Source organism: Ahaetulla prasina, chromosome 4 (genome assembly GCF_028640845.1).
Source record: "Ahaetulla prasina isolate Xishuangbanna chromosome 4, ASM2864084v1, whole genome shotgun sequence".
Lineage (NCBI taxonomy): Eukaryota > Metazoa > Chordata > Lepidosauria > Squamata > Colubridae > Ahaetulla > Ahaetulla prasina.
Genome location: NC_080542.1, coordinates 33,202,413 through 33,227,531, shown reverse-complemented (window position 1 = coordinate 33,227,531; position 25,119 = coordinate 33,202,413). Strand labels below are relative to the sequence as shown.

The following is a 25,119-nucleotide window of genomic DNA, read 5'->3' as shown; positions in this document are numbered from 1 at the left end:
TGCTGTGGGGCTACTCTGGGTAGCTTACAGCAGTAGACCATAAAATTATTTTTAAAATGTAAATATAACAATTGTAAAACAATGAAGTGCAGCACTATGAATTAAAAGATGGGCAGGGAGGAAGCAGGAGGGGGGGGAGATTAGGTCACCTATTAGTCCAGTAGCTACCTTCAGTGTGGAACTCCATTGGGTCCCCAGCTAGCCAGGTCTTCAGGTTTTCACGGAAGGACAAGAGATGGGGACGGCCTTTCTCAATTCAAACCAAATTAACACTATTTCAAAGTATAATTATTCTATTCTTTTTCAGTGCTTAGTTTTGATATGGCATCCTCCAGTTGTGTTTAACTTCATCTTCCAGGATACATAGCCCAAGGACCCATGGCATTTAGAGATTATGGGAATTAAAATCGATTGTATCTGGAAGATTGAGAACTGCAGTAAAGCTCTTTCTGGTTGGTTCTTAATTCTACATTTGCACAGGAAATGTGCATTTGCACATTGCCAAGAATCCTAGCTTAATCTGTGACTGAAGGACAGTCACTCCGCTTGGCACATCACTAAACCAGGAAGAAAATATTTTATGCAAACTCAAAAATACCTTAAAAGGCCAGGATGTAAAGTTAACCACAGGAATGGATAAAGCTTCATAGCTTGTTAGAACATATCTATGATTCAGAGATTCACATAACACAAAGCAATCTACTCAGCTATGTGAAAGAATGAATAGATGCATGTACCAGTAGATTGTGTCAGTGTTGCCTCCTGCTGACTGCCTGGATACATCTCTTCAGGTTTTTTTGGCAAGATTTCAGAAATGGTTTACCATTTACTCCTAAGGGTTGAAAGAATGACTGGCCCAAAGGTCACCCAGTTGGTGGTAATAAGGCAGGATTAGAATTCGCAGGCTCCTGGTTTCTAAACCAGCACCCTAATCACTACAACAGTCTTAAATTTACTGTACAATAAATATAGTTAATTATAAATTAGATAGATTGGAAGGAAACACTGTTCTCAATCTTCTAACCCATCATGATTTTAAATGGAGGAGCAAGAGTTGCTAAGAGTAGAAACAGTAAGAAAATATGGGGACAGCAGTTCTATTAGACCAAAGAATAACTGACTCATCCTTTCCAATCCTGGAGATTTAAGCCATCTATCTTGCAGAAGTAAATTCCAAACATTAAACATTTTGAAGTTTTTTTTTATCCATACCAATCTTCTGCCAATCAAATTCTTCAGATAATCCATCAGATAATCTGGGTAAAACACCTGGATCACAAATATGTAAGTTTCTTCTATGTTCACTTCTCAAGTTTTATTTTTCCTGTTCTAAAAATCCTAAACATTCTTTCCCATTCCTTATAAGTGCTGCAAATACCTGATCCAAATTGGCAAAGCAACATGATTATGTTCAAATGTCCATATTGCCCTTCAAAATATCCCTTTTCTCAACAGCGTCACATGGCATTTCTTCCAGTAGCCCTTTTCCACAAGTCAGCCCCTCTGCCATTTCAGTTAGTCTCCCTGCCTTCCCCAACAGATGAAACCATCCAAGCAAGAATGTGTTTGAGCAGAACAAGAACATTATTCAGACACTTTTCCCCCCAACAGATGTGAATATAGATGTACAAGCTTATTGCACAGCTTGAAGATGGATACAAGAAATTTCCCAATTCTCCATCTCAAGATCTGACTCTCCTTTCAGAAAATATTTATTGTAATTTTGACTGAGATTCTTACCGTTTCTTATGCACTTGGGCCAAATCTGTAAACTAAAATAAGCCACTTTGCAATTTGCAAACATGTTTTCACCACACTTAACCCACATTTACACTCTTATCATTTCAGTAGATGTCTATTTACCCCAATTCCTGTATATGTATTTCTTTGGTATGTAAATAATATTACAAAGAAAAGTGGCTTTATGAGCCATTGGGTTGAATCCTATTCAAAATGGGACTTTCAGAAATAAAGCAACTCCAAAGTGACTGGTCAGAGTCCATTGATTTCTAGCAAGCAGACTCAGATACCATGGTAAGCTCACCAATTCTCCGGTTGAACTGCCCTTACCTTTGAGGATTTTGTCCTAATGTTTGCCTACTCTATCCCAGGTCTAGTTGTGCACTGCAGTTATTACCTTTGTGACTTCTCAAGTTATCTTTCACTTTCTTTATTGGTTTTATTTTCCTTTCTGTTCACAATTTGAGTTTCTTTCTTCTGATCTACTTCTATTTTCAGACAAGCATAGACTTTGAACTATACCAAGCAGACATAGGATTTTACTATGGAGAACTTAGATGCCTCTAATAAGGTATTTCCAAGAACAGCTAAAAATGCAAATCTGCATGCTATTTATAATTAAAGACCAGGATTACCAATGCATTACCCCCATTGCCCACAAGATGGCATTTACTTACCCTCCAAATACATAAAAATCATTTTAATGGATCAATTTGGAAAGAAGTATTACCCTCAACATTTTGTTAAGTATGAGCACATCACTGCAGTTATTTACATCATTTGCATGCTTTTACCTCAAATTGATTGAGACAAATAGTGTAACATTATGCAAATGATGTGCTACAAATGTTATAAAATTAGCATCAAATTATGTAAATCTACCTATCATCCTGACAATTTTGGATGCCTTGGACTTATGTTATTTTGGGTTGACATTTCAATAGAAACCTGATCTGTCTCTATAGCTAGCAAAATGGAGATCTATGCTAAGGTTTCACTGTATGTCTGTGCCAGCTTGTTTAAATTAAAAACCCTCAGAAACTCGCTCTATTATCATGTAACACTACATGAGATTTTTAGCACTTTTAAACCTAAGAAAAACTGATGTCTGGAATCTCACATGAAATAGCGTGGTGGCACTTAAAGCCTGAAAAGCATGCCAAGTCCTGTAAGATAGGGGAGAAATTGCAGTCCGCAAAGTATCTACTCAGTAGCCATCAAAAAGGCATCCTTTGGAGAAAAAAAAATACTCTCATAATGATAGTTAGAAATGCAATCCACTTGCCAGTGAAAGAAATAGAACCACATTGCTAAAAGATCACGGAGACACTGCCCAGTTTAGATGGCTAAATGCAGTTTTATGAAGATAAACAGGGTGGGAAAGAGTATGACAGACAAACTTACAATTGGAAGCAGAAAATAAGGGGTGTTTGCCTGTCCCGGATGACAGGAAACTGCCATCTGTACGTCAACCATGGTGCTGTCATTTCATGACCGTTGACGAGAGAGGGCAAAGATAACACCATCAAATTAAAAACATGCTAAATGAGTAAAAACTAGGCGTGTCAAAGGAATAACATCCACCCATTGCTATCCTGGGTGCTCAAGAGTGATGAAACTTAAAATTAGCCCCATTCTCTGCCATCAGTATTTACAGAGCAACACAAGTCAATTTTGTGGCCAAATCTGTGGAAGTGTTTAGGAAAGTTTAGGAAGAGATTTCCAGGTAGCAGATGCACAAGAACTGTACTCTACAAATGCTACCCCTCCAAACGAAATGTATCGCTCCAACCCCCTTTCCACTCTCCCCACACAGTGATGGGGAAAGGGCTGGGGAACCCAGCCAAGCCAATTTGCATAAAGAAGGGCTGCTGTGATTTATTTTCTTCAGTGGAGATCAGAGCGGGGGCATGGGCAAGCCAGATTTGTCCGGTCCCCCTGTTTCCTTGGGAGGCCTTTGCTCTTCATCCATCTTCCGTCCATGTTTTCGAAAGTACTTGTATCTCTGCACATAGGCCTTCACTAAGTTATTCACCTTGACAGGGTTGATTTCACCACTCTTGCTGTGGCAGATCTAAAAGGGAGGAGGAGGAGGAAGAAGAAAAGAAAGTGATTCCCATAATACTCTGCCATCTCTGCTCTCATATTTTTGCTTTTGTTTCCTTCTTCTATGGCGCCACTGCTTTACCTTGTGGACAGCTTTGCGCAGGATGTCTTTGTATTCTTCCTTGGTGATCTCCTTCTTTTGGTAATAGGGCTTGATGGCCAGCTTGACTTCCTCCACCGCTCGCTCTTGAGTGTGAAGCTTTTTCAGATACTGCAGGGAACCCAGGCAAGACAGTCAAAGGCAGTCAGTGTGGGAGAAATAAGCAAGGCAACATGATGGCAAAGTAGGAAATAGGTTTAGGACAGTGATGGTGAACCTTTTAGAGGCCAAGTGCCAGAACTGCAACCCAAAACACACTTATTTATTGCAAAGTGTCAACACGGAAATTTAATCTGAATAATGAGGTTTTACTACCTAAACTAATGATAAACAACGCAGAGTTCCAAGAAAAATGTGCTAAATGCACTTTTATGTCCCTTCATTTTTCCCCGCTTTTGAAATATTACATTTAGAAACAATAAAAAGGGAAAACTTTTGTAATATCATTTCTCTTTCCCTCCTTCCCTCTTTTTCTCTTTCTCTTTCCCTCCCTCTCTTCCCCCCTTTCTCTCTCTCTGTCTGTTTTCTCTTTCCTTCCCTCCCTTCTCTCCCCTCTTTCTCCTTCCATCCCTTCCTCTTTCTCCCTCCCTCCCTTCCTCTTTCTCTTTCCCCCTCTCTTTCTCTTTCCCTTCCTATTTCTCTTTCCCTCCCTCTCTTTCCCCCCCCCGGGGGCAGGGGGGGGAAGGAACCCCTGAACTCGTGCTGGATAGTGGGAATCTGAGGTCCAGAGGCCGAGGAGCCCAGGAGCAGTACGCCCACGCTCAGCTGGTTGCTGGAAAGCCAAAGACCAGCTGGATGGCGGGGCATCCCAACACAGGCAGCTTTGAAGAAAAAGCAACTGACATCCGGAAGGCAAGAGCAAGCATGGTCGCATTGGGCTCTAGGAGACCCCGTCTCCCCATTGTGAAGCGTGCTAAATTTCACGTGTGCAGATTCGCCACTACTGGTTTAGGATGATCAAGTTTGTCAGTCCTGGTAACAAGGTTCCAAAGTTGACCAGCTGGAAAACAGGGCCATGGCTTTCTTTGCTCCAAGCCCAAAGTCTGGTAACCATCTGACCTCTTTCAAATAGTTTTACAATGTGATTATGATCCCGAAGAGACACCTTGCAGCAGTGGTATCAAGTGCAAGGATGAATCACTTTTCTGAGGCTAAGTGTAATAGGGTCTACAGCAGTGGTGGCGAACCTATGGCACACATGCCAAGGGTGGCACACAGAGCCCTCTCTGTGGGCACACACGCCATTGCCCCAGCCCAGCTCCATCGCAGTTCTCCATTGCGTTTCTCGCCATCATTTGCAGAACTAAAAAAAATGTACGAAACATCATTCCACTTTTGTCATGGTACATTTGCTGGTGCTGCCTCCATGGCCTGCCCCTTGCACAACACAGTAAAATTTAGCACGCTTCACAATGGGGAGACAGGGTCTCCTGGAGCCCATTACGACACGGAGCCACAATGCGACACTGCCTCATTTGGGCTCGCTCTCGCCTCCCAGATGTCAGTTGCTTTTCCTGTAGAGCTGCCTGTGTTGGGATGCCCTGCCTCCCCGCCATCCAGATGGTCTTTGGCTCTCCAGTGACCATCTGAGTGTGGACACGCCGCTCCTGGGCTCCTCGGCCTCCAGACATCAGATTCCCACCACCCTGCACAAGTTCAGGGGTTCCTTTGCCCCCTCCCCAGTGGGGAGGGAAAGAGAAACAGGGAGAGATAGAGAGGGAGGGAAAGAGAAAGAGGGAGGGAGGGAAAGAGAGAGGGAAGAAAGAGAGAGAAAGAGTGAGACAGAAAGAGAGGAAGGGAGGAAAAGAGAGAGGGAGAGAGAAAGAGAGGGAGGGAAATAGAGAGAAACACTGAGAGAGGGAAAGCGAGAGGGGAAGAGAGAAGGAAGGAAAAGAGAGAAGAGGGAGAGAGGGAGAGATAAACAGAGAGGCAGAGAGAGAGAGAAAGAGAAAGGGGGAAGAGAGAGGGAGAGAAACAGAGAGGGAGGGATAAGGAGAGGGAAAGAAAGGAAAGGAAAGAGAGGGGGAAAGAGAGAGGAATGGAGGAAAAAGAGAAAAGGAGGGAGGGAGAGAGAAAGAGAAAGAGGGAGGAGGGAAAGAGAGGAGGAAAGAGAGAGAAGAGAAAGAAACAGAGAAGCAAAGAGAAAGAGAAAGGGGAAGAGAGAGGAGGGAAGAGAAAGAGGGGAAGAGAGAGAAAGGGAAAGAGAGAGGAGGGAAAGAGAAAGAGGGGAAGAGAGAGAGAGAGGAAAGAGAGGAAGGAAGGAAAAGAGAAAGAAGGAGACAGAAACAGAGAGGAGAGAAAGAGAGATAAACAGAGACAAAGAGAGAGGGGGAAGAGAGAGGGAGAGAAACAGAGGGAAGGAGGGAAGGAGAGGGAAAGAGGAAGGGAGGAAGGGAGAGAGAAGGAGAAAGGGGGGAAGAGAGAGAAACGAGGGAGGGAAAGAGAGAGAGAGAAACAGAGAAGCAGAGAGAAAGAAAAAGGGGGAAGAGAGAGGGAGGGAAAGAAAGAAGGGGAAGAGAAAGAATGGGAAAGAGAGAGAGGAAGGAAGGGAGAGAGAGAAGAAGGGAAAGAGGGAGTGGCAGAAAGAAACAGAGAGTGGGAGGAAAAGAGAGAGAGAGAAAAACAGAGCAGCAGAAAGAGAAAGGGGGAAGAGAGAGGGAGGGAAAAAGAAAGAGAGGGAAGAGAGAAATGGAGGGAGGGAAAGAGAGAGAAAAAGAGAGGGAAAGAGAAATGATATTACAAAAAAAATTTTTTTTTACTGTTTCTAAATGTAATATTTCAAAAACAGGAAAAAATGAAAGGGCATAAAAGTGCATTTAGCACGTTTTTTTCTGCGTTGTTTATCATTATTTTAGATAGCAAAACCTCATTATTCAGGTTAAAGTGCCATGTTGACACTTTGTGATAAGTAAGTGGGTTTTGGGTTGCAGTTTGGGCACTCAGTCTCTAAAGGCTTCACCATCACAGGTCTAGGTCTAGAGAAAAAATGGATGAGGCTTGCAGAAAACATAGACAAAAATAAATTCAATTCAACTGAAAACTAAAGTGTCCATAATTAATGTCCATGTATTTAGTATTTTTTCCTTTCAATCACCCTGAAAATCCTTTTCAGGATTCTGGAAGCTGCAAGCAAGCCTATGAGGAAAGGTGGAGAGAGATGTTGCTCTGAAGCTTCCCATTGTGCACCTCTGCTACAGCAGATTCTAGCAATAAAACAGTCACTGCCCAGCTGCCCATTTTTCCCCAACCTAGACACAGAGAAGGATCAGAGTTCTTAACTAAGCTGCATAATAAGTATGAAAAGATCAGTGTCTCACTCCAAAGACTTTTACCTTATCGCTGTCTCCACGTCCTTCAGAACTGGTACTGCCCAAATCAGTGCCAGAGGAAGAAGCAAAAATGCCAGCAGAAGGAGGACCTGCTGAAGCCTGGCTCAAAGTTCCTGGCAATCCCCCTGTAGGGGTGCTAGGAGTTGAACCACAACCTCCTAGAGGCATTGATCCTTGCAAATGGTAGGAAATGGGTGGGATAGCTAGATGTGAGGCAGGCGGATGAGTGGGTGGTGCTGGTGGCTGAGGAGGCGCTAAGGAAGCTGAGGGCTTGCTGTGGGTCAAGATCTGGAATAAGAAAGTAAACAGAACATGGTTAAAATGCCTTGGTTTGGAATTAAGACAGATAAAATTCTTGGCCTGCTGCAGAACTATTCTAACATTCCATTTTTTTCTATTTTTTATACTGTGGAGCAGAATATTACAAACTCATTACTTCAAAATTGAAACTACCAGATAAGCCTATATCACAATGACCTGTGAATTCCCTTCTCTGGGTGCGCAAGAAGATACCATTGGGTACAATTGGATATTGCAGAATTAGTCAGCAGAGTTTACATTTCTTTTAATGTCATAGTTGAGGGAAGGGAAGGGTGAAACAGCAGTCCTCCAATTACTAGCAACTGCTAATTTGGTCAAGGGTGAAGGATATTAGATGTTGCATCCTCATCCTGATAATATACTTTCAGGTTCTTTAACAAATCTCAGTATGGAGCCCTTCATTTTGAAAATTCCTCCCAACACCCATGTACTTATGCTCCTGCCTACTTAGCAATTCAAAAAATACTAGTAAATAGTTACCACTTCGATGGGAAAGGTAACAATATTCTGTGATGTCATGCTGGCCACAGGAACGCAGAAAAGTTATAAGACTGCGCTGGCTAAATGGCCTCAAAACAGAGATGAGTGCCACCCCTACGATCGGCAAAGACTAGTGGAATAAAATCTGCAGGGAGTCCTTTCCTTCCTTCCATGTATGTATATCTGTTAATATCAAATTCTGACCATAACTCTGACTTCAAGGGAAAGAGAAAAGAAATGTATATTTTATTACTTCTGTTGAGAACTGTTAAGGAGGGTTTAATTGTGAAATAGCTCCAGAATGCCATGTAAATTCTGCAATTTACATTTAGCACAGTGCCTCACATGTTTATCTGGAAAGGAAAGCTACTTTTTTAGTTCAAAGTAAAATGTACCTGACGTATCCTGCAAAAAGACTGGTTTGCAAGTCTAATGACAGAATTTGGAATTCAACACACCTAGAAGCCACCAAGCTGTGGAGGGCTATTTCACTAGTGCATTTATTAAAATAGGTTATTAATCTAATTGCATGCGTGCTGGTTTCAATAGGAGGATTTTTCAAATCAGATAAAAGTTTTTCTCTTAAGTTTCAGAAAACATGTGAAACTATAGAGTTCATCATGTGGCCAGCTTAGGAAGTGGGGGAAATTGTTATTCTAGATAAAAACAGATCTGATCCCTCAGTGGTGGATCAATGCCAAGGTCTATTTCATATAAGTTTTAAGGGAATCCCCACCCCCCAGGTTTCTAAACTTTCCCTGCAGCCAAGAGAACCAGAAAGAAAAAACATTAAACATGAAATAAGGTAACCAGATGTTCTCCGTTCTTGGGAGGCAAACCTTGTTGTCAGACAGCAGACATGTTTGCTTGTATAGGGAACTGAAATAAACAGCATTTTTGGCTTTGAAGCTGCCTCCTTCTCTCCCTCCCCCAAAAGTGCCAGCCTTGTTTGTGTCAAGATGAATTCACACATCCTTGAGAATCTCACAAACCTTGATTTTTGTCAAGGTTTCCAGCACAGCGATTTCTAATGATACCTTATCAAATTTTCAAGGAGAATCACTGGCGCCTAATCTTTCAAGAATCTGAGAGTTGAGAATAACAATAAAAAACCATGCTTGCTGGTTCAAAATTCATAACCAATAATCCAAACCTCAGAATTTGTGTTATTACCTGATTGGTTGCTTGAATGAGCTCCTGGGCTTTTGCCCGGCTCGCAAGATTGGCCTCTTCCATCTTGAAGAGCAGGGCAGTCACTAAGTGAAAAACAAGAGTCTTAGACAAAGGTTCCAAAGCATTGAAGTGGGAAACAGATAATCAAGTGCCTAATGCTCCATTTTAGACTACATTTTGCAAAACAAATCACAGCCATGGGAGGACATTTTATTATTTTATTTATTAAATTTGTTTACAGCCATTGCCACAAGCACCACATCTCAGACTGTACACTTTAATTTGCCCTACCTTCAGCTTGGAAAGCAAGACTGAAAGACTAGTAACTGGGAAAGATTAAAAGCTAAGGATATACAATATTTTGAGTCCAAAGCCAAAAAGATGCTTTAAAGCAAATGGAGCATGCACACCACACTTATCAGTATATTATTTTTTTTCCCTTAAAAGATCCTAAACTAATATATGCCTGAATTAAAACTGTATCAACAGCATGCAAAAAAGTTGCTTTGGAGCCGGCATGGGTGTGCTTCCTTAACTCTCATGGGTTTGTTTGTTGTTGTTGTTTTTTGGGGGGGGGGGAGGGAGGAAAATTATGAAAATAATATACAAGCCCAAGAAAAGGTGCCCGCAACTCTGTGAAGCATATTTGCATTCAAAGTGTTATTAACCACCCTCTTCCCAGCATGACAATGTCAATCTCATCCAGCAGATTTCAAGATACCATTAAGGATACTGGGAAATCCTCTGAATATCACACATCACAAAGAGTTAAACCTTAGTAAAAATCATACTATTCTGCAAACAAAAAACAACTACTTCTTAGGTCAGTTTCCATCAGGGGGGGCTCTGCACTCACCATTTCTACATTGGTGATGGTCAAAACTACATTTTAAAAAAGGCATTCAGTACTTGTAAAGGATCTAAAACTTCTGGTAAGAGGAAAGAAGTATTTATTAACTTTATCCTTCTTCAGCTTGTTTTTGTAATTCATGTTGTTAACTGAGTTCCCAGTGTGGATTCCTAAGCTTTTATTTCTGGGATTTCCAGATAGCAAAAAACACTTAGTCACAATCAATAGCCACAAATATCTGAGCTATTCAAGCCTGAATTAAATTTGATCAATCAGACTTTTCATAATCTCTAAGTATAAATCCAAATAAATGCACAATATAAACCTTGTTTTAAAAAAGAAGGAATGTTGTTTTTGGAACATCTTACTTGCTCTGAGATTTGTAGAATCATACTGCAAACTGACCTGCAATAAACTGGAATCTCCCCCCAAAAACCCCTACATAGCAGAATCTCTAACACACGCACACCCACACATACACCCACACCCACCACCACCACTGGGATACCTACATGCCAATACACCACTAGTGCAGTCTACTCCCCCCTGCAGATTCCATGACATGGGAGCTGGGGGTTGGGGCAAACTACGGGAAGGATGGGGTGGCTGCTGCAGTGGCTGTTCCTCTTTGGGTTCAGACAAACTGTCTGCTTCTGGCTCATCAGCTGGCACCCTGGGCTGCTCAACAGGGGGATCCTCAGGAAGGAAGGAGACATCAGGTGTCTTACAGCTGCTGTCCACTGTCTGGGAATCAGGTGTGAGTTCCTGGCCTGGGGCCAATGGCTGAGGACTTGGTGGCTTGGCTGTACCCCCTGATTTTTCTGAACCAGACCATGAAGGCTCCTCCTTGACCCTCAAAGGGCTGATTGCACCCTGACTGCAGCTATCAGCTTTGGATTTCTTCAGCCCAGTCTTCACTTTGAGTTTCTTCTTTTTCTTAGGCTCTGAGGCACCCTTTGGCTTGATGCCCTTCAGTTTCTTCACCCCCATTTTAGTTTTTAGTCCTTTGATTTTTTTGGGCTTGAAGCCTTGCTCTTTGATATCAGTCATTTCACCTTGGCCTGCTGCTGGTGCCCCAACCATTAACACCTTCTCCTCAGATTTGAGGAATGGTGAGCGGCTCTCCTTGTCTCTGCTGAACTTTACACCAATAGAACCCATTTCTTTGACTGATGTTGTGCTACTCACCCCTTCCCGGATCAATACAGCTACCTTGGACTGGAGCTTCACTTTCCGACCAGATCCCAGCTTGCTACTTTCTTTGTGACTTCCAGCTTTGATCTTTTTCCCTGCTTTGTCTCTGTCAGCTCTGGCTTTTTTTTCTATCTTGGGCAGTTCTTGTTGCTCGGAAGGAGGCCCCTCCTTCAGCTTTTTTTTGTATTTCTCACGGGCACCTGGACGGTCCTCCAGATAGGCCCGTTTACGTTCCTTTTCCTTGCATATCTTTTGTTTGGTATCCTCCTCAGGCCTTTTATCTTTGCGTGATGGAATAGCATCCTCCTTAGGATTTAGCCGCATTGCATTAGATTTGGATTCTTCAGCAGGCTCACGATCTGAAAAGCAAGCATCAAAACTCATGCCCTCAGAATCATAAAGCACCTCTCTCTTAGCTCTTTCTGGTGTCTCCAAAAGTCCCTCCATCTTCTCCTGCTGGTTGACAGTAATGGTCCTTTTGATAGTGAAGAGATCGTTGTCATTGAGATCCTGGATTGAAGGTGGCACCACAGTTCTTGCATCTCTCCGACGTTCCATCAAAGCTTTTTCAGGCTTGGATTCCTCCAGAAGGTGGACCTCTCGCTCTTTGTCCTTAGATAACCGATGGGAGAGATGCTTCTCACGTGAGCGAGACTGAGAGCGCTTCTTCTTCTTTCTGCCACCTTCCCCACGATGTTTGTCTTTGTGCCTACTTCGATGAGCACGGCTGCTGCTCCGTGACCGAGAACGATGGCCACGGCGTTTCTCCTTTGACTTAGATCGCCTGCTTTTGTGCCGTTCAGCTGAAGTATGTGAGGATCCAACAGCAGACAGGCTGGTGCTAATTGAAGGGGACCAGGAGCGAGACGTTCGGTGATGTGAGCGGGACCTTGAGGTCCTGTGGTGTGAATGTCGACGCTCTTTGGATTTTGAGCGTGATTTTGATTTCTTCTTTGGGTTCCAGGAAGAACCATATGTCTCCTTGGCTTTCGATGTCTTGCATTCTCTTGATCGTTTGCGTTCTCTTTTTGATTTCTTACATGAACCAGAGCTAGAACCAGAGTGAGCTTTGGAGGCAGGGCGTTTGGGGGCAGGTGGAGGTGGTGGAGGAGGCAGAGGTGATGGAGCTTGATAGCGTTCTCGCCGCTGGGTTAGGATTTTCCGTCTCAAATCCACACCTTTCCAACGTGGATCCGGCTGGTTTTCATTAAAATCAATCTGTAAGGCTCCTTCCTCATCAGAGTCTGCATGCAGTGATAAGAAATCATCTCCTTCCACCACCCGGAGAGTTCGTGGCTCAGCTGGCCGGCATCTACTTCGAAACAATCTAATGGGACTATACCGCTCATCCTCTGGCTGGACAATCTCGCCTTCTTCAATTTCTGATTCACCGCCACCACTTCCATCCCATTCCACTGATGATCTGCGCCCACCCCGAGGATGCCCACCTCCTTTTGACATTTTCTCTCCACCTCTTAGCTTAGCGTTTCCAACAGTCACCACCTCTAAGGACACCTTCCCTTCCAGTGGAGTCTTGGCTTCAGCATCCAGGCACCCTTTGGGAGCCAAGTCCACCACAAATACCCGGCGGCATGGTTCTGGAGCTTTAGAGTCCCCCTGATCTGAGGGAAGTTCCTCAGGCAGGGTGGAATCAGCACCAGAAAGCCCTTTGCTCTCAGAACTCTCAGCAGGGCATGTTGCCTCAGTCTCATAGCCTCTGCTAGGTTCTGCTTCTGGTTCTGAATCTTCTTGTCCTTTCTCTGAGCTTGGGAAATCTTGGCTCAAGCTGTTTTCATCATAGATTCCAGCCAATGTTTCTGAAATGCGGCTGATGCTATGTGACATATCAGGGGGCTGCTGGTCATGGTCATCATCTTCATCCTCCTCCTCTTCATCCTCCTCCTCCTCATCCTCCTCCTCTGGTGAGGGAGTACTAATTGAGGAGCTGGGGTTGGAGCCTGTGGGATCAAAGGGATCATATTTCTGGTCATGCCGCCCACCCTCTGCTTCTTTATGGGGGGAATCCCCAAAGCCAAAATCACCATTGAGATTATCTTCATCAGTAGGGTGGAAAGGATCATAAATATCTAAGTCTGGGGAGTGAATGGGGGGGCAGGGATTTGAAGAACCACCATCTTCACCAGGCAGGCCTTGATGGCAGGACATGGAAGAAGAGGATGAAGAGCAAGAGGATGAAGAAGAGGTGCTGGAATCAGCCTTATCCAGGGAGCTACCAGGTGGTGGCTGGGACCGTTGCTGAGATTCAGACTCTCGACCAGCAGTACTTTGTGGACGTTGTTGTCCCCCAGTGGAAACTCCCATGCCAATTCCCAAAGTCATGGCCAAACAGGGTGAAGAAGTCCTGTCTGCTTTAGGGGACTGCAAAACCTTGCTTCTCTCTAAATCAGAAGTCCAAGTAGCCCTGTCTGTTCTATGCACAGGCAGAATTCTATGTGGGTCTAGAACATAGGGTTGCTCTGAAACAGATGGGTGACCAATTTGGGAGGCTCTGCTTCCTCTCCAGCAGGGGGAAGATGATCCAAGGCAAGCTGTAAAAGCAAATGAAGTTATCAGAAACGCACCAAATTCATTTTTAAAAAGAAATCTGCATTATGAGATAAATTAACTCTTACAACTTGTTTCTCAAACATTATTAAGTCTAACAGTACTGAAAAGCACCACATTGGTGAAGGTTGTTGTGTTCTATTAGTCCATTAAACAAGCTGCTCCTAAACAGCCTAAATCTATTTTCTGACAAACCAGTTCTTGGATTAAGCAGCACTAGGACTTAGTGTTACTGTAGAGGCTCTCACCAGCAGAAGTAGTTTCAGATTCTAGGCTGGCAGGCAGGGAAATTTGAGGGATCAGGGGCAGGACACATCTTGAATATTTCTGGAAGATTTCCCATGTAAAAGAAAAAATCTGGGCTAAATGTACAGTTAGTCCTTGACTTACAATTATTCATTTAGTGACCATTTGAAGTTACAACACTAAAAAAGGGTGACATGACTATTTTTCACCCTTACAACCATTGCACCATCCCTGTGGTCACATACCGTATTTTTCAGCATATAAGACGCACCAGAGTATAAGACGCACCTTAATTTTTTTGGGGGGGGGGCAGGGGGACACAAGAAAAAAAGAATTTTGCCTCTGCCTACCAGCATCAGGATCAGTGGTGTCCTCACTTCCAATGCCTTAATATTATTAATATTTATTATTATAATTATATAATAATAATTATATTATTATTATAATTATATAATTATTATTAATATTATTATATTAATACTATTAATATAATTCTTAATATTATCACTCATAATTCATTTTACACACCATCCTAACTCGCCTAGCAAATAAATACATTGATAAATGTGCATAGCTGACAAGGATTAGAGTGGAAAGCCACTGCGAGTAAGGAACCAACCAAATGAAATAAAATCTGCGATAGAGAATGCTTGAAAGCCCAAATCACAACTGTACACAAGTTGTAGCCTTTTAAGGGGGCATCAATACGAGGCGCACAGAGGGAAACGTGACCATAGTAGACTCGTCCGAATAAAAGTCGCATTTAGACCAACGACCTCATTGGGCTTCAACGTCGAGAAAGAACGTGGTCCCATGAGGAAAAGAAGGCAGCAGAGTACGAATAAATATTAAAGCACAGATCTGCTTAGTTCTCTCCTGAAAAAACATCATGGGCTACAACGTGGGGTATCGTCTTTTGTCTGCAAGTTAGTCACCACACCAAGCACTCTTAGAACAAAGTTACCACCCACTTAAAATTCCAGCGGGATACGCAGTTGCTCTGGAGAGCGCATGCTGGTTGCTCCGCCGGGCAGAAAAGGCTGCTGTGGATTGGCTGTAGGACATGATCTGGGCCCTCTTCTTCTTCTTCTTCCTCTTTTGGCATCGTTGATGCAGTTTTGCTTCGCTTGCTTCTCAGAAAATGGTTGCAGGCGCCACTTGGCTTTGAGGAGCCGAGGCGGAAGAGAAAGCCGTCCTTCTTCGCTGCTTGGGGAGTCGCTGCCATGGGTTGGGAATCGAGAGCACGAAGGGGTGGCGGACTTCAGGAGCCGGCTTGGCTGTCACATTACTGCGGGAATTGCTTCAGACAATGGGGGAGGAAAAAGAGCACCGCTTCGCTGCATGGCATTTTCCGGTGTTTTTTTCCTCAATTCTCTGAAGCAATTTGCAAAGCCGCGCGCCCTCCTCCTCCTTTTCTGCAAATTGCTTCAGAGAATTGAGGGAAAAAATGCCATGCAGGGAGCGAAGCTCTTTTTCCTCCCCCACTGTCGGAAGCAATTCCTGCAGTAACGCAACAGCCAAGCTGGCTCCTGAAGTCCGCCACCCCTTCGCACCCTCGATTCCCGACCCATGGCAGCAACTCCCCAAGCAGTGAAGGACGGCTTTCTCTTCCGCCTCAGCTCCTCAAAGCCAAGCGGCGCCTGCAACCATTTTCCGAGAAGCAAGTGAAGCGGAAATGCATCAACGACGCCAAAAGGGGAAGAAGAAGAAGAAGAGAGCCTGGATCATGTCCTACAGCCGACCCACAGCACAACCCACAGCCGACCTGTTTTCCATACATAGGATTTTCGGCCGACAACCTCCGAAGGGTGGGTGGGCAATGGGTGGGCGGGGCTACATTCGGCATGTAAGACGCACTCAGATTTTCATCCTTCTTTGGGGGTAAAAATGTGCATCTTATATGCCGAAAAATATGGTAATCAAAATTAAGATGTTTGGTAACTGGCATATATTTGTGATAGTTGCAGTGCCCCAAGGTTTCGTGGTCACTTTTGCGACCCTCTGACAAGCAGAGTCAATAGGGAAATCAGTTTCACTTACCAATTATATTACTAACTTAATAACTGCAGTGATTCACTTAATTATGGTAATAAAGGTCATAAAATAGAACAGAACTCACTTAATAACTGACTTGCTTAGCAATGGAAATTTTGGCTCAGTTGTGGTTTTAAGTTGAGGACTACCTGTATTTGAAAATTTAGTTGTTTATACCAAAACATACACAGCTCTGAATTGGGGAAAGGGACTAAAAGATTAACACTTTTTTGTGTCTCACTGCTAGGCTTGCCAGCCCAGTTTCATCTAGCCATAATATAAAATTGTTGGCTCCAGGTCAACAAAATGAGTAGGAACAGAAGGCCTGAAGATTCCTCCCTCTCTTTTTTGTCCATTCTGGTAGTCCTTAACTTATAACCATAATGGAATCTACCCATCACAGTCTAAGTCATGAGAGTCATAAAGCTGGTCACCATCCATTTTTATTTATTATTTTTTTTTTTGGCAGTCATTAAGCAACTGCTAGTCATAAAGCAAATGGTCATAAAATGAGCCAATCGTTTGCATTGGGCCAGTTTTCCCCAAAAACTGGAATTAACTATCAGGTTAATGTTATAAAATGAGGAAATGTGACCACAGAACACTGCAAATGACCAAAAATACAAGCCGGTTGCTCAGCATCCAAAATACAGCCACATGATAGAGGGTGGTCATGAGAACATTGGAACTGCATCGTACATACTCCTGAGAAGGTCTGTTGTAACTTTGAATGGTTGGTAAGCAACCGGTTGTAAGTCAAGGGCTACCTGAATTTCTATCATTTTCATATGCTTTTAGAAGGCAAGCCCACACACCGGCCTTTTGTCTCCTCCAGGACAGGTTTCTTCTGGAGATGCTTGAGAGAGCACCAATGTCCCCCAGACGCACTTCAGCCACCAGCTCCACTTCTTCTATGTCTTCGTCTCTACTGTTGAGAAATAAAGAAAATTAGGATATTCCTTCTATTTGTCCTTTCAGAGAACCTGTGTTTATTTTATTGATTGATTGATATCCCGCATTTATTATTTTTACCAAAACTCAAGGCCATAACATACATAACATACCTTCCTCTTCCTATTTTCTCCACAACAACCCTGTGAGGTGGGTTGGGCTGAAAGAGAGTAACTGGCCCAAAGTCACCCAGCTAACTTTCATGGCTAAGGCAGGACTTGAACTCATGAGTCTCTTGCTTTCTAGCCTTTACCTTAAAGTTTCAAAAAGTAGAAACTCTATATAATGTAAGATCCTAGCGCATATTTGGCCTTAGGGTAGTGCCAAACCAGCAAGTAGGAACTTATATTATTCTGCACAGTTACCAAGGGTGGCATTTTATAAACTTCATTAGAGAGCTAGATCAATTTACAACTACATCTCCACTGACCTTTACAGGTCAAATAAGATATTTTGTGTACTTAAAAACTATATCCTTCCTCATTGCCTTCAGGATTAGGATTTGCAGCCAACAGCATCCTGGAACATTTCCTCTAAGTAAGACACAGATATAACAACTGGCAGGAATCTCCAGCTTCTTCAGATCCAAGAAAGCAAGAGGCAATTGAAGCTGCTAGAGCAAAGGTGTCAAATTCGATTTCATTGAGGGCTGCATCAGGGTTGTTTGACCTTGGGGGGGAGGCATGGCCGGGGGTGTGGCCAGCTCGACGTCACTCGTGTCAGGGATGCTTATGGCAGGCCAAGCACTCTGCTAGCAAAAATGGGCTCCCGAGCTCCGTATTTGGCTGTGACGACTTCCTGCAATCCTCTGCCAGTGAAAACAGAACTTGGGAGTACCGACCATGGTCCTCACAAGCTGTTTTCAGCTGCAATGGCCTCCTGCAACCCTCTCCCAGCAAAAATGGAGCTCTGGAGGGCCACACACAGCCCTCCTGAGCGCCATTTTCATTGGCAGAGGCACTGTGGGCCAGTCCTCCACTGTTTCCAGGGTGGCCCCTCGGGCCAGATTTAAGCACCCTATGGGTCAGATCCAGCTCCCAGGCCTTGAGTTTGACACCCCTGTGCTAACTTGAAGATACAATGAGATCTGAAGTTAATAGATGGCAGAATCAGAAATTCACCCAGAAAGTAATAAGACAATGCAGATTTATGCCAGTCTTCTAGCTACCTTGTGCTGCTTACAGGAGGGGGTCTTCTTTGAGCATCTTGTGAAATTCAAATCCAGATCTGTGTATCAGGGCTCCTAATTGTTCTTCTTTACTCTCCTTTTAAATCAGTGTTTTTCAAAGATAAAATCTTTAATGTGTGTGGCCTTCCACTCCCAGAATTCCCTGGCAAACATGGCAGATGCCAACTTTTAAGAACACTGCTTTAGAGCATGTTGCTGCTGCTACCAAACAAGAACAATATTACAAAGAACAATTTACTCTAACTGGTGAGAGACAGTTTTGTCTACAGCTTAAGACACCAGGCTAAAAATGAGGAGATATGAATTCGAGTCCTGATAGCCATGATAGCCCTTGGGCCAGTCAACCTTCCTCAGCCCAATTCACCTGACAAGGTTGTTGTTATGGAGAAAATAAAAACCAATTGCAAGCAAGCAATTGCAACCTAAGTTACTTTTCTTCAGAACATGGGAGTCAATCCAGCAAATCAACATCTCTTTTCAGAAGTTGTCTCAAGTATTTCTCTTGCAATGACTAGGATGCCCCCATGTCCTGTAAACAATGACTCCAAAAAGATACTAAATCTTCATCATCAAAACCCGACACAATACCTAAGTGCTTAATCTAATAAGAATCAACACCTTCCAGGGAAAAAACAACCCAGATGTTTCAAGTTGTAATTCTCATAAGCAATTGCCAGCCTAGCCAATAGTCAGAAATTCTGAAATTTGTAATATGGAAGGCATTAAATTTTGAGCAACTTCTATAAAGGACTTTTAAATAGTATATTACCGCAATGGGGAACCTATGGCACCTGTGCCAGAGGTGGCACGCAGAGTCCTCTTTGAGGACATGCACACCATCACCAGCTGTTCTGGTTTCTGGCACTGCAGGTGTGTGTGTTCCAGTTTGGGCACTTAGTGCCGAAAAGGTTTGCCATCACTGGTATAGTACATTTGAAGAATAATGTTGGTTATGCATCTCAGTGCATATCTAGGTGGTGCTTCAACAGGTTTTCAACCTTGGTTGAATTTCCTAATATCACAGTGCAGGTAGTATTCCACTACAACTAAAATGGAATTCATCCATTATACTCAGAAGGGGGGGGTGGCTGTTAAGTGTGACAGTCCTGATTAACAATCTTGTTCTCTGCTCTCCCTGATGCCACCATTAAACAAACATGCAGGTTGTTAAGCAGGGTATAGGGTGCCTTATGTGAGGGGGGGGAGGGTTGGAAGTGGGGGCAGCTGGGTTCATAAAGGAGGCAGACAAGCAGCAAAAACTTTGCAAAATTAAAAGCAGCTCAGCAGGGGGAGAACGAGACTAGCTAAATTAGACCCCAGTACCATGTTCCAGAGCCAGAGAGGCTTCCAAACAAGCCTCTTTATTTGAGCAATGAAACCACACTTGTGAACTGGGTCTCTCCCCAGTCTGTCTCAACCCCTTTTAACTACCTAATTTGCTGAATTTACTGTATGCCTGGAAAGAGGGTGGCAAAATCTGTAAGTTACTTATTTTTGCTTTCAGTGTCCAATTCAGCAGCTAGAGCAGAACACCTGCCTCCTGCTTTAGAGGAGTCCTAGCTCAGTTCTAAAGGGTGTCAGATAAGCAGGAAAACAGCTTTTCAAGGATTCACCTGCTGCAGCTGGCCATTTGTTGCATATGTTGTCATTCACCAAGATAAGTAACTTACAGATTGGAGGGCAGAGATTGAGCGGTACAAATGGAGAGTTTAGTTTCAGTACCTAATTATTTGGGGGGGGGGGGGGGAAGAGATCAACAAGGCTGTCCTGTGATGTTTTTTTTCTGGTTTGTTTCTTTCTTACTGAAGAACTGAGTTTCTAGAGGAGGGAATGATTTTGGGAAGCTCCTCCTAAAGCTAATGCCTTCGCATGCAGGCAGCTGGTTCACCAAAGCCCAACAAGAACCAGAAGAGGTTTGCAGCCTCCCAACAACCAGCTGATCAGGGCAGAAAGCTTTAAAAGCAGCAACCCATTTCCTTTCCACGAGAAATTGTCAGCACTCTGAAAATGGCAGCTGCTTCCAAGAGGCATGAGGAACAGGCCCAATTGCTGTGAGGTCTCAATAGGATGGGATGGGGGGAGAGGGGGTGGGTAGAGTCTGTCAGTCATAAGGCAAATGACTATAGGGGCACTGCAGCAGCCATAACTTTGAAAGGAATTATATGTAGGTTTTAGAAGGTCTGCCATAACTTTGAACTGCCATTAAGTGACTGGTCATATCTTGAGGACTACCTGTACAATACAGCAGGTACAATCCCATGTTCCATTCAAACCCTTATTACCGATACAGAAAATAATGTATTGATATCAAGGGCTATTATTTATTTGTTTTATTTAGGCACTCCCTGACTCCAGGCTGATTCCGGGCATATTGCAAAACAAAGAGATATTAAAAATTACAATCCACATAAACCTTTAACAGATGGCATAAAACAAACATCATGCACCCAGCAGAAGCTCCAAGCACCTCAGCCCAGAATGTAAATGAGCCAGATCTTTAAGGGCCTGTAGGTTGCCATTCCATTTCTTCAGTACTACTTTTTAGAATAATTCTGAAATGGCCCTTTGATTTATATAACACACACATTTCTGAATTTATTTAGTAAGCACTGTTATTCTATTACAGCCTATTCCCAACCTGTTACTGTACTGACCTGATGTGTCAGACTATAACTCCATAATGGAAGACAGACAGATGGGAAAGATAGGACCCACAGGCTGAGATAATGGGAATTCCAGTCCATCTGTTTGGGGGGGAGATGGCTCCATCATATCAACATGTTTAATTTAATTTATTACATTTTTAAATGTCTGATCAGCAATAGCCCTCTAAATGGTACCACAGCCCTCCAGGCACTTTATTGGAGTTTCTGAAAGCAGATTAATTTCCAAGATGTGATAGTTCATCTGATAGTTTCAGTGGCATCATGCACTTCATCTCTTGCAAGATCGCAGCTTGAGAAGATTCCCACTTACTAAACCGTCTGGGCATCTATGGAGTTCTCGACTTCCCGGGGCATATGATATGGCCAGTCCAGATAATTCAATATTCCAGCCAAGGTAGGCATTATACCAGAAGAAGGAGCCTGAAAAACCTGAAAGAATGGAAATTGGCATCATCAGCAAAAGAAATAAACCAGAACCCCCATAACCTCTCTATGGCGAAAAAGAAGTGGATGTGAAAAAAACATTTTAGTCTATTATCACCATAGAACACCTGCATACAATATACAATGAAGCCTTCCACCCAAAGAAAACAAGTTCACTACTAAGAAAAATGACTTGGAAAATGAAACTTGCATGGACTTGACTTACAACCACAATTGGCACTGAAGCGTCTGTCACCAAATGCTAACAATTATTAAGTGAGTTGCATCGGTACTATGACTTTTTATCGCGTTCATTAAGCAAATCACCATGGTCATTAAGTGAATGATATGGTTGTTAAGCAAATCTGGCTTTCCCATCTAGCTTTATTTGCCAGAAACCTACTGGGAAAGTCACAAATGGCAATCATGTGACTCCAGTACACTGCAACCATCATGAATCTATGTTGATTGGCAGGTGCCGAAATTCTGATCTCAAAACCACAGAGTTGCTCTGAAGATCGGTTGTAAGTTGTTTTTTTTCAGCACCATCATAATTTTAAATGGTTGTTAAACAAACGGTTGTTTGTCAAGGAAATCTATAGTCGAATCAAGGTTATCTGTAGTCTATCTGTAGTCCCTGATGAATATACAGCAGAGGTGATAAAAAGATTTAAGGAATTAAATCTGATAGACAGAGTGCCTGAAGAACTATGGACGGAGGTTCGCAACATTAATAATAATAATAATAATATTTTAATTTGTATACCGCCCTTCTCCCGAAGGACTCAGGGCGGTGAACAGGCAGATAAAATATAAATACACACAATAATTAAAAACATCCCTTAAAAAACTAATTTAAATGCCCAAAATGTTAAAAAACGTACTCCCCCGTAAAATAACAAAATTTTAAAAACCCATCCAATAAAAATAAAAATCAGGCTAGTCCAGCCACACGAAATAAATAAGTTTTAAATTCGCGGCGAAAGGTCCTAAGGTCAGGTAATTGTCGAAGTCCGAGGGGAAGTTCGTTCCACAGGGTCGGAGCTCCCACAGAGAAGGCCCTCCCCCTGGGGGCCGCCAGTCGACACTGTTTGGCTGACGGCACCCTGAAGAGTCCCTCTCTGTGGGAGCGTACCGGACGATGGGAGATAGAAGCCGGCAGTAGGCGGTCCCGTAGATAGCCCGGTCCTAAGCCATGGAGCGCTTTAAAGGTGGTAACCAATACCTTGAAGCGCACCTGGAAAACAACAGGTAGCCAGTGCAGTCTGCGCAGGATAGGTGTTATGTGGGAGCTCAAGTTGCGTACCTTCTCCATCGGGGCCAATGATTCACCCCCGACAGACAGCCGCATCTGCAGCTGACTGTACCGAGGTGCCGGCATCCACAGCCACTCCGTCTTGGAGGGATTAAGTTTGAGCCTTGAACATTGTACAAGAAGAGGTAGCAACTAAAACCATCCCAAAGAAAAAGGAAGGCAAGAAAGCAAAATGACTGTCTCAGGAAACTTTACAAATAGCTGAGTAAAGTGAAAGGCAATGGAGAAAGAGAAAGATACACCCAATTGAATGCAGAATTCCAGAGAATAGCTGGAAGAGATAAGAATGCCTTCTTAAATGAACAGTGCAAAAAAATAAAATAAAACAATAGAATAGGGAGGACCAGAGATCTCTTCAAGAAAATTGGAGATATGAAGGGAATGTTTCATGCAAAGATGGACATGATAAAGGACCAAAGTGGTAGGGACCTAACAGAGGCAGAAGAGATTAAGAAGAGGTGGCAAAATTACACAGAACTCTACAAGAACGAGCTTAACATCCCTGATAACCACGATGGGGTGGTCATTGACCTTGAGCCAGACATCCTAGAATGTGAAGTCAAATGGGTCTTAGGAAATCTGAGCAACAACAAAGCTTTTGGACAGTATTCCAGCTGAGCTATTCAAAATCTTAAAAGACAATGTAGTAAAAGTGTTAACTCAATTTGCCAGCAAATTTGGAAAACTCAACAGTGGCCACAGCATTGGAAAAGGTCAGTTTACATTCCAATTCCAAAGAAAGGCAGGGCCAAAGAATAGTCAAAATATTGCACCATTGTACTTATTTCACATGCTAGTAAGGTTATGCTTAAAATCCTACAAGCTAGGCTTCAGCAGTATGTGAATCGAGAACTACCAGAAGTACAGGCAGGATTTTGAAGAGGCAGAGGAACTAGAGATCAAATTGTCAACATAAGCTAGATCATGGAGAAAGCTAGGGAGCTCCACAAAAACATCTACTTCTGATTCATTGACTATGCTAAAGCCTTTGATTGTGTGGATCACATTAAATTGTGGCAAGTTCTTAAAGAGATGGGAGTACCAAATCATCTTATGTCTTTTTGAGAAAACTATATGCGGGTTAAGAAGCAACAGTGAGAACTGGACACGGAACCACTGATTGGTTCAAAATTGGGAAAGAAGTCCAGCAAGGCTGTATACAGTCACCCTGCCTATTTAACTTATATGCAGAGCATATCATGAAAAAGGCGGGTCTAGATGAATTATAAATTGGAATTAAGATTGCCGGGAGAAATATCAACAATCTCAGATATGCAGATGATACCACTCTAATGGCAGAAAGTAAAGAGGAACTAAAGAGCCTCTTGATGCGGGTGAAGATGGAGAGTGCAAAGTTGGCTTGAAACTCAACACTAAGAAAACTAAGATCATGGCATCCAGCCCTTTCAATTCCTGGCAAATAGATAGAGAAGATATGGAGGTAGTGACAGATTTTATTTTCCTGGGCTCCAAGATCACCACAGATGGGGACTGCAGCCAAGAAATTAAAAGACGCTTGCTCCTGGGGAGGAAAGCTATGGCTTTCCTCCCGAGGACACAGACATAGACAGCATACTAAAAAGCAGAGGCAATACCCTGCCAACAAAAGTGTATCGTCAAGGCTATGGTTTTCCCAGTTGCAACGTACGGCTATGGAAGTTGAATTGTAAGAAAGACTCAGTGCCAAGTAACTGAGGCCTTTAAACTCTGGTGCTGGAGAAGACTCCTGAGAGTCCTTTGGACTGCAAGGCGATCTACCTGGTCAGTCCTAGAGGAGATCAACTCTGCCTGCAATTTACAAGGCCAGATCCTGAAGATGAAACTGAAATACTTTGGTCACTTAATGAGAAGGAAGGACTCACCGGAGAAGAGCCGAATGCTGGGAAAGATTGAGGGCAAAAGAAGAATGGGATAATAGAGAATAAGGTGGCTGGATGGAGTCACTGAAGCTGTCAGCGTGAGCTTAACTGGATTCCAGAGGATGGTAGAGGACAGGAAGGCCTGGAGGAACATTGTCCATGGGGTCGCAACTAATAACAACAACAATTACAATGACTGGTACTTGTAAAGCTCTTCAATTAGATATGCTTGTTTCACCAATATTTTCTACATCGTAATATGAATAAACATATGAAATTGCCACATACCTCACCCATTGGACCATTTCTATCATAGGCCAAGGCAGAGTCCCCAGTTCCCAGCCAGCTTCTTCCAAAACCTTCAGTTTTAGAATTCCAACACCATTTACTTTGACTTGTGCACTTGCATTCTGCATCTGGAAATGAAAACAAAAAGTGTTTTGTAACCAAGTATAGCAGGGGTCCCCAACCCGATCCACGGACAACTACCGGTCTGCAGCCTGTAAATAACCAGGCCGCACAAGTGGCAGGCAAGTGCAGAAAACTCCATTTGCACAAGTGGCATGCACACAAAACCA

The 25,119-nt window shown here is 43.2% G+C and overlaps 2 protein-coding genes across 8 annotated transcripts in view; one reads left to right on the top strand and one right to left on the bottom strand.

Annotated features, from left to right (window-relative positions):
* IRF3 (interferon regulatory factor 3) overlaps nucleotides 1-25,119 on the top strand; it is a 49,100-nt gene that overhangs the window by 17,267 nt on the left and 6,714 nt on the right. Inside the window, exon 10 of one of the 2 annotated variants that reach the window (XM_058179521.1) lies at nucleotides 2,239-2,586. The exons of the other annotated variant lie outside the window; for it this stretch is intronic. Coding sequence (XP_058035504.1) covers nucleotides 2,239-2,307 — 69 coding nt within the window. The 3' untranslated portion in view covers nucleotides 2,308-2,586. Of the gene's footprint in view, nucleotides 1-2,238; nucleotides 2,587-25,119 lie in introns of those variants that run through there. 2 annotated transcript variants of the gene reach the window in all.
* Nucleotides 3,078-25,119, bottom strand: part of SCAF1 (SR-related CTD associated factor 1) — a 50,993-nt gene continuing 28,951 nt past the window's right edge. For 5 of the 6 annotated variants that reach the window (XM_058179514.1, XM_058179513.1, XM_058179510.1 and 2 more), the window contains 8 exons: nucleotides 24,830-24,957; nucleotides 21,255-21,373; nucleotides 16,906-17,066; nucleotides 10,612-13,842; nucleotides 9,250-9,332; nucleotides 7,279-7,563; nucleotides 3,929-4,057; nucleotides 3,078-3,814 (listed from right to left, as the gene is read on the bottom strand). In XM_058179514.1, coding sequence (XP_058035497.1) covers nucleotides 3,638-3,814; nucleotides 3,929-4,057; nucleotides 7,279-7,563; nucleotides 9,250-9,332; nucleotides 10,612-13,842; nucleotides 16,906-17,066; nucleotides 21,255-21,373; nucleotides 24,830-24,957 — 4,313 coding nt within the window. In that variant the 3' untranslated portion in view covers nucleotides 3,078-3,637. The remainder of the gene's footprint in view (nucleotides 3,815-3,928; nucleotides 4,058-7,278; nucleotides 7,564-9,249; nucleotides 9,333-10,611; nucleotides 13,843-16,905; nucleotides 17,067-21,254; nucleotides 21,374-24,829; nucleotides 24,958-25,119) is intronic. The other variant, XM_058179511.1, reaches the window with a different exon arrangement.